The 9,325-nt window shown below is 49.0% G+C and overlaps 1 protein-coding gene across 2 annotated transcripts in view; it reads right to left on the minus strand.

Moving 5' to 3' along the window:
• The window catches only part of YWHAE (tyrosine 3-monooxygenase/tryptophan 5-monooxygenase activation protein epsilon), a 36,545-nt gene extending 28,093 nt beyond the window's left edge, over window positions 1–8,452 (minus strand). The window contains exon 1 of one of the 2 annotated variants that reach the window (XM_040338400.1): window positions 8,227–8,452. In XM_040338400.1, coding sequence (XP_040194334.1) covers window positions 8,227–8,290 — 64 coding nt within the window. In that variant the 5' untranslated portion in view covers window positions 8,291–8,452. The remainder of the gene's footprint in view (window positions 1–8,226) is intronic. The other variant, XM_040338401.1, reaches the window with a different exon arrangement.
• Between the last annotated feature and the right edge of the window lie 873 nt (window positions 8,453–9,325).

Consider the following 9,325-nt stretch of genomic DNA (forward strand, 5'->3'; position numbering starts at 1 on the left):
AAATGAAAGGCTACAAAACTAACAGGATTTGTAGGTACCAAAACATACAGCCCAACTTTCATTGGTTTGCAAGTCTAGTCCAGGGGTGGAGCAGATGTGTAAGTCCGTGAAGGTGCACAAGAACATTAACATTACCACAGTTGCAGTACAGTTCTCAGAAATTGCAGTGGAGTTTGAATATTTGTTCAGTTTGTGAGTATTGCCACTATGTTGGGCTTGGAACTGGACGTGTCATCACACTACAGCAGTCCATTTCAGAAGTGAGCAAAGGAGGGTGGCTACATTCCCACATTCAGTTGGGCCATGTAGACCAAATGTAGCCCATACAATGTATGCCCATAATAGGGAGTTTCAAAACTTTGCACAATGTACTGGGGATGTACTGACCAACACTGCTCTTAACATGTAAAAAGATATTAGAATAAAGCTTTGAATATGACATTTTTTAAATAGGTCTAGTGACACTTAAAGGGGGTTGTAAAGGTAAAAAAAAAAAAAAAAATAAAAAAAAAAACCCTAAATAGCTTCCTTTACCTCAGTGCAGTCCTCCTTCACTTACCTCATCCTTCCATTTTGCTTTTAAATGTCCTTATTTCTGAGAAATCCTCACTTCCTGTTCTTCTGTCTGTAACTCCACACAGTAATGCAAGGCTTTCTCCCTGGTGTGGAGTGTCGTGCTCGCCCCCTCCCTTGGACTACAGGAGAGTCAGGACACTCTACTTTGCAGATAGAGAAAGGAGCTGTGTGTTAGTGGGCGTCTTGACTCTCCTGTAGTTCATGGGAGGGGGCGAGCACGACACTCCACACCAGGGAGAAAGCCTTGCATTACTGTGTGAAGTTACAGACAGAAGAACAGGAAGTGAGGATTTCTCAGAAGAAATAAGGACATTTAAAAGCAAAATGGAAGGATGAGGTAAGTGAAGGAGGACTGCACTAAGGTAAAGGAAGCTTTTTAGGGAAATATTTTTTTATCTTTACAACCCCTCTAAAATAAATCTGCCAACAGTGAAAGCCTTATACACTACCTAATATTGCAAACAGCGCTTGAAGCCTATCTCCACCTTTAGCAACATGTTACACCTGGATTCAGGGTATAACATTTAACATGTTGCCAACTACCCCAATCCTCACTACCTCTCACATTAAAACCAAATGCAGCTGTGACTGAAACTCCAACTCTTGTCTGCCACCATGGCAGACAAACCTGTAGTGCGCAATGGACTAAAATTGTACCAATCAGAGCACTTAGAATATTGATGCTTCTTACATTTTCAGGAGCTTGACATTGCACCCACTCAATCACTGATCACAGATGTAATACTTTGCAGGGACTTGTGGAAAAAATAAACACTTTTTAACCTGCAAACCATATGCTTTTATTATTTTGTTATTATTGTTTAAGGTAAAGCAATCTTTAGCCCTGGTTCACACCAGTGCGACTTGTCATGTGAGCTCAAAGTCACATGACAAGTTGCACACCATCTGCAGCAATGGAACTGTTCAATTGGCTGTGACTCAAGAAGCAGCGACTTTGAAATGTTCCTGCACCAATTCTGTGCAATTTTAGTGCAACTTGCATTGACATCTGTTAAAGGGGTTGCAAGGGTTTTTTCTAAATAACAAACATGTTATACTTACCTCCACTGGGCAGCTCGTTTTGCACAGAGTGGCCCTGATCCACGTCTTCTGGGGTCCCTCAGCGGCTGTCTCTGGTCCTCCCCGCAAGAACTCCACACATTCATTCGAGCTCCCTTGCATTGTGTGGAGTCCTTGCGGGCGCAATCCCGTGATACAGCGAGCAGTCACTGTATGACCCGGCGCCACCCCTCGGCGCGCCGCGTCATTGGATGTGATTGACAGCAGCGCCAGCCAATGGCTGCGCCGCTTTCAATCCATCCGCTCTAGCCAATCAACAACCAGGCTGAGCGGTGAAGAGGATGGCGGGGCCGAGCGTGGGACTTTCGAGGGGTCAGGCAAGTATAACCGGGGGCGGTATAGTCGGAAGTTTTTTTACCTTAATGCATCAAGGTGAAAAAAAATGTTTACCTTTACAACCCCTTTAAATAAAGTCTCACAGTTATCCGCAAGCTGCAGAAAGAAATCGCACTGCTTTGAAGTTGCGCGACTTCAAAACTGCACTTGTGTGAACCAGGGCTTAAAGTGGAACTAAAACATTGGGAATTTGAGTTTAAAGAACATACAAGTGTTAACTGTACCTATGCACCCCCCCCCCCCCCCCCCCAAAAAAGTGCCTTGAATTTCACCAAAAAAAAAAAAGCTGTGCACCTTCTGGTATGTAAAGGTGTCACCAGTCTCAAAATAGTATAAATCTGCAGTACGAGATCTGCTACTAAACTTCTGCAACTTAGTGTTCTACTTGCTAGAGACTGGCAGAAGGAAGCAAATCCCTGCCTCTACCAAGATGGCTGCCATACAGAAACATTGCAAAACAAGGCATAATGGGGGAAAAACAGCCACAAAGACCACAGGCAATACTGGTTAATAGTCCTCCAGCTTTCAGAGTTCCATCTCTTGTAGAAGCTCCACGCGAACAGAGACAGAAAACCTGGAGCTAAAACAGATTTTTCACCTTCATCTGAAACACTTATTTCAATGGTCAACAGTTCATTACAGTTCTAATTTTCCCCCACAGTGCAAGGCCAGCATGAGGCAAAAGGTTTTGTATTAATAGAAGCAAAGCCTTAGGTCATCAGAATTACATTTCAATGGACCAGTACAATAATAGGTGGTTACTTGATGAAGACGAAAACATTATTTTCTGTTCTTTAACGCAGCCTCTGAATTCCTATGCACCACTTCCCCGTACAAGTGCGCACTCTGCATCACTTCCCAAAAGGTTTTTCTCATCTTCCCCTCAAGATCTACATATTTGATATTTCCAGCACATCATGACCCCATCTAATCCTCCCTGGCTACCTGTGCATGACAGCGTAGGCATCCCCACATAAGGCAAGTACTGAGGGCAGCTTTTGTATCCAATATTAAAGCAAAGTTCCATGGGACAGGCGAGTGTGTTTATTAAGGCTACTTTCACACCGAGGCGCTTTTCAGGCGTTTTAGCTCAAAAAAATAGCGCCTGTAAAGTGCCTCTCAAGACACCCCAGTGCGAAGGCCCGAGTGCTTTCACAGGTCCTGCAAGCAGCATCTTTGGGACAGTGCGATAGCGGTGTATACAGACTGCCATTCACCCCTGCTTTGGGGTTAAAAGAGTTCGCTCCCACCGATAGAGCCCCGCTAAAACTAGTGGTGCTTTAACGCTAGCGCAGGCGGTGTTCAGTGTGAAAGGGGTCTTAAAGTCAGCAGCTATAAAAAAAAAAATCTGTAAGGTGAACTTGCACTGGATCCCCTCCCCAGTCCCACTGACCTGGAGTCGCTGTGACACATCGGGTCATTGCTTCACCGGTCAGGGGATTTGAAATTCCTGCGGCTTATTACCTCAAAAGGTACATATAGGAGGCAGCCTGTCAGCACTGGAGAAGAGGAGAGAAAGCTGCAGGGATTTCAAATCCCGGCATCGATAAAGCAGTGACCCGATGTGTAACAGCAGGTGATCACAGGACTCCAGGTCAGCAGGGGCCGGGGGGTTGTTTGGATCCAATGAAAGTTCACCTTGCAGATTCTCTACACTTTAAAAAGAAGTTCACCTTTGTAAACACATAAAATGAACATCTTTTTACAGATCACAGGTGCAATGCAGGACCCCTGGCGACTGTCAGTGGTCTGCTTGTACCTCATACACGCGGGCAGTTACACAGAAGAAATATACAACTGCCAGAGCGCTCAACAGCCTCCTGGTAGTTCATTGAGAACTATAAGCAGACAGCCACAAAGGCTGTTGGTACATGTAGTTCTGTCATTCATAGAACGCTGAATAAATGAAATGGTCCAGGTGGGTGGAGCCCTGCACAGCCACAGTCCTTGTTTTAAATTGTGATAGCAAGTCAGGGGGAGAATATCCCACACTCACTGTCACTAGAGGCAGCGGGTCAGGGAGAGGCTGTAGGCGTGCAAAACATGTTGCATGTTTCAGGCAATTTTAAGGGTGGAAAATGCAACATTTTCAAGGTGAACGTATCCTTGTTTTCATCAACGCAGCCTCTGGGCTCCTGTGCACCACTTTCCTAAACTTCTGGGTGGGAAGTGAACACCCATTACTTCCTAAAAGGTTTCCCTGATCTTCCTCTTAGGACCTACAGGTCTCAGAATTCTAAGCACACCATGGGCCAGTCTAATCCTCCATCTGCCCAAGTATGTTGGCATAGACATGGCATCCACTCAAAGCCAGTCTCCCAATAGTACACAGGGAAAAGGTGGCTCCATGGGATCCTGTGAAGCCACCCATGGTTCAGCAACTTAGGGCAGCAAGCTTAATATTATTTTAAAGGCAAAAGTTTTATTTATCTTTATGCATTTTGTGCATCAAGATAAAAAGCCTTCTGTGTGCAGAAGCCCCCGCCCCCCCTTAATACTTACTTGAGCCACCCCCCTCAATCCAGCAATGTCCACGACTGCCTCGGCCATCTGGGGCTCTCCCTCCCAATTGTCTCCCGCTGCTGTCAATGTTAGATAGCCAATCAGGAGAGAAAGGGGTGGGGCCAAACTACAACTCAGTGTCTGAATGGATACACAGAGTTGTGGCTCAGCTCGAGTGCCCCCCCCCCCCCCATAGCAAGCTGCTTGCTGTGGTGGCATGCGACAAGAGGGAGGTGCCAGGAGAGCTGAAGATGGGGCCCAGAAAAGGAGGATCTGGGCTACCCTGTGCAAAACCATTACACAGAGCAGGCAAGTATAACATGTTGTTTTTTTCTCTATAAAAATAACACACAAAACTTTATAAAATAACAAACATCAGACCAAAGCCATGCAAACAGCAGAGGGAGACTGTACTTGGTAGAGTCTGCCTCGCTGTTACGGGGCGGGTTTTGTTGTAATAAATGCCATGTTTTGGCTGTGTCTAAGGGCGGGTTAAAACACCCCACAACACGCCCCCCCCCCCCCCCCACCATAGAGAGGAAGAATGACTGACATTCTCCATTGGCAGATCGTTAAGGGGTTGTAAAGTTATTTTTTTCCCCCTAAATAGCTTCCTTTACCCTAGTGCAGTCCTCCTTCACTTTCCTCATCCTTCCATTTTGCTTTTAAATGTCCTTATTTCTTCTGAGAAATCCTCACTTCCTGTTCTGTCTAACTCTACACAGTAATGCAAGGCTTTCTCCCTGGTGTGGAGAAAGCCTCTTGAGGGGGTGAGCAGGAGTGTCAGGACGCCCACTAACACACAGCTCCTTTATCAACTTTGCAGATAGAGAGAGAAAGGAGCGGTGTGTTAGTGGGCATCCTGACACTCCTGCTCGCCCCCTCAAGAGGCTTTCTCCACAACAAGGAGAAAGCCTTGCATTACTGTGTGGAGTTAAAGAACAGGAAGTGAGGATTTCTCAGAAGAAATAAAGGACATTTAAAAGCAAAATCTAAGGATGAGGTAAGTGAAGGAGGACTGCACTAAGGTAAAGGAAGCTATTTAGGGAAAAAAGGTGTTTACCTTTACAATCCCTTTAAAGCGGTTGTATACCCACATATGCATTTTTTTTTTTTTTTACACCTGCAAGGCAAAAAAGACATAATGAGCTAGTATGCACCGCATACTAGCTCATTAGGAAATACTTACCTCGGAACGAGAAGAGAACATACCTGGTCCACGCCGAGCGAAATGTCATCTTGACTCAGCGTGTCTTCCGGGTATCGCCGCTCCAGCACTGATTGGCTGGAGCGGCGATGTCGTCACTACGGCGCATGGGAGACTTCAATTCGGCAAGGTCCGGCGGCTGCAGGTCCTTTAGCCGAGGATCCCCCCTGCGCATGCGCCGCAATCAGCGGCGCATTGCGAGGGGAATAGCTCCTAAACCGTAGAGGTTTAGGAGATATTCTCTATACCTACAGGTGAGCCTTATTATAGGCTTACCTGTATTTAAAAGTTTAAAAAAGGCTATACAACCACTTTAAATACTGCCTCCTACGCATGAGTCTTCACAACAGCTGGCAAACCAGCTTGAGTGCCGTTCTGTACCGCCCATGCGCCGCCCAGAGGAGCCATTTTTGGCGGCGGGCACTATTCGACAAAACACTGGATCTAATCTCAAACACGAAATTACCTGCCTGGAGTGTGCATGTTCTCCCTGTGTGGGTTTCCTCCAGGTACGCCCGTTTCCTTCCACACTCCAAAGACATGCTGGTAGATTAATTTGCCCTAGTCTATGCATGAAAGGAAGTTGGGGACCTTAGACTAAGCTCCTTAAAAGGGAGTTCCACCCAAAAATGGAACTTCCACTTTTTGGAAACCCCCCCCCCCGCTCTGTTGTCACATTTGGCACCTTTCAGAAAGGGGGGCGGGGGGGTGCCGCAACCTGTCCAATACAGGCATTTGCTCCCACTTCCTGGCATAAATCACCTTGTGATCTATGCCACTTCTGGCACCTACTATGTGCCCCCAGCGCAGCTCCCAGAACACAGCAGGGACCAGTGAAGACGCGCATCGCTACTCGCGCATGCGCAGTAGGGAACCAGGAAGTGAGGTCGCAATGCTTCATTTCCAGATGCCCTCCGGGAGGATGGCATGGGGGCAGCTGAGAGCCATACGATTGCATGGCCTCGGCTGCCGACATCGCAGGCACCATGGACAGGTAAGTGTCCATTTATTAAAAAAAGTCAGCAGCTGCTGTATTTGAAGCTGTTGGCTTTTAATATTTGTTTTAAAAGTGGGACCGCCACTTTAAGGGCAGGCACCGATGTGAATGTACAATGCTATAAAAAGGACCTGTAATAAAATAGACCTAGATCGGGGAGCTGGCTGCAAGGACCCGGAAGAGACGGCCAACTCGGTGACATAAGTAAAGAAGATGGCAGCACGGCAGATTGCAGAACGGGGGGATTCTCTGTACCTGAGAGTCTGTCTTGAGAATACCCCAAGAGGAAGAACAAAAAAATAAACACACACAGGGGTGATGTTCCACTTTAACCTTGACCTCTGTAAGAGCCCAAAAAAAAAAAAAAACGCTTGCAAAATAATACAGGAGAGAGCAAAATGCAATGGCATCTTTCCGAAAGTTGCATATTGCACGCCGCATCCCTTTTAAATAGAAAGGATAAAGAGCCCAGCGACGGGGAGGAACCAGCACGCTGTGTTCTACCTATGCCTGTAGGAAAGCGGCACAGCGATAGTTAAACATCAACGTAATTAACAAACGCTGATCCACCAGACGTGCCAATCCACCTTCTCCGCACTGCCATTGGTGTAGGTAGGCTGCGGAGGGCTCCGGGATAAGGCTGGCTCGCCTCCACCCTGCAGGACGCACCCTTTCCCATGAGGAGAAGGTTGCCTATGTCCCTGCACAACGCTCAGGGACTGGTCTAACGAGAATGAATGAAATCAGGGGCCCGTGGCTTTGGGCGGAGGTTCCCACAGAGCTGATCCCGCCCCGTCATCACCATGACAAGGCCAAAGACTGGGGAAACTCCCACTGATGGCCACAGTGACCCCAAGACCGGGGAGGGGGGGGGCAGGGCGACACCCCTACGTCGTACACAGGCCCCCCCAAGATTATTAATAAATAAATAATAATGGAGGTGGTGATGGAGGGAGAGTGGGGTGCCACCACCCTCATCACTAATGAGACAAAGGCTGGCACACACAATGACTGCAATAAAAAAAAAGAAGAAAAAAAATGAGCTGGCTTGTTAAGGCATGAGCCCACTGGGGCTGCGCAGGGCATGCTGGGATTTGTAGTTCCCCCAGGTTGATGTGTTGGGGGGGGGGGTGACCTCGTCGGTGTCACCGCTGCATTGTGGTGACATTGATGCGGTCCACGCCCAGTCTATGCCCGGCTCTGAGGCCCCCTCGAGCCGCCGGCCTGCACTCCTCCTCCCCCGGGTCTCGCCCTACTCGGCGGTCGCCATTTTGCAGCCGTCTCTCTTCCTGCCCGCCGCCCTTCCGCCGCAGAGCTCCCCCGCCGGTGTCAGTCTCCCCCTCCCCCACACTACCGAGCCCGGCTTCACTCCCCGACCGGGAAATTAGCCCCCCGCCGCCCGGCCTCCCTCTCCTTTGTGCTCTCCTCCCTTCCTCGCACCGTCCGCCATTTTGTCTCGCCTCCATTCTCTCCGCCCGCCGACCTATGAGAGAGACGGAGGGGGGAAGAAAAGCCGCTCGTTCCTTACCGTCGTATCGCTCAGCCTGTTCGGCCAGCTTGGCTTGGTACACTAGGTCCTCTCGGTCATCCATGGCGGTAGCTAGCGGCTGTTAGGGGTGATCTACTGGGCGGATGGAAGCCGATTGTAAGTGTCCGTCTCCCAGCAGCGCCTCTGTCTCTCTAGCCGAGCCCGGGAAAGATGGCGGCTCCTTGATCCGGGAACTTCCGCCTGCGCACGCGGACAATCGCTCAGCTCTATGGCAACGGCTCCCTGGCAACAGCAGCAGGCGCGGCAGCAGGAGGCGTGGCGCGAGCTTCTTGCGTCAGCGGGGGGGGTGGGCGCGGCTAAAACCGAGTATCCCTTAAATGGGAGCGCGGCGGGCACGGCCTTGGGTGTCGCTTGTAAAGACTGCGTTGGGGGTGGGTGTGAGAGAAACACAAGGCGTGTGTCCTGTTCAGGGACATTGTGTGCAACACTCCCAACCTGAATGTGCACAAACATGTAGTATGAACACACGACACCTACAAATAAAGATATGCTCTTATCAACTTCCTGTTATTACATTTTCCTCAGTCTGGGGAGAGCTGGTGACTATATCTGGCCAGTTCTGAAATGTGGGCCAATCCCGGGTGTGGAGACGGGGTAAAAACAAGGGCCCAGATTCACGTAGATTGGCGCATCTTTATGCCGGCGTAGCGCATCTCATATGCGTTACGCCAACGTAACTTAGAGAGGTAAGGTCCGTATTCTCATAGCAAATGCGTCCAATTTTGCGCCGGCGTAACGTAAATTCGTTGGCGTAAGCCGGCGTAATTCAAAGTAGGGAGGAAGTGGGCGTGATCCATTTAAATGAAGCGTGACCCCATGCAAATGAAGGGCCGAACGAAAGGGCGCATGTGTCGTGACGTGATCGTATGTCCCGCGCCCCTCTGCGCATGCTCACAACTACGCCCGGCGTAAATCCTGAGATACGCCGGCCCACCGTTTGCGCCCAGGGCATAAATACGCCCAGACATGCGCCCCGTCGAGTGCAAAAGTACACCCGTCTGTTTGTTAGTGGTGTAAGTGCTTTTGCTGTCGTCCTTTGTGCCATGTCTGCTCGTCGTAGTGGTAGTAGGAAGAAAAA

This window comes from Rana temporaria, chromosome 2, assembly GCF_905171775.1.
Source record: "Rana temporaria chromosome 2, aRanTem1.1, whole genome shotgun sequence".
Classification (NCBI taxonomy): domain Eukaryota; kingdom Metazoa; phylum Chordata; class Amphibia; order Anura; family Ranidae; genus Rana; species Rana temporaria.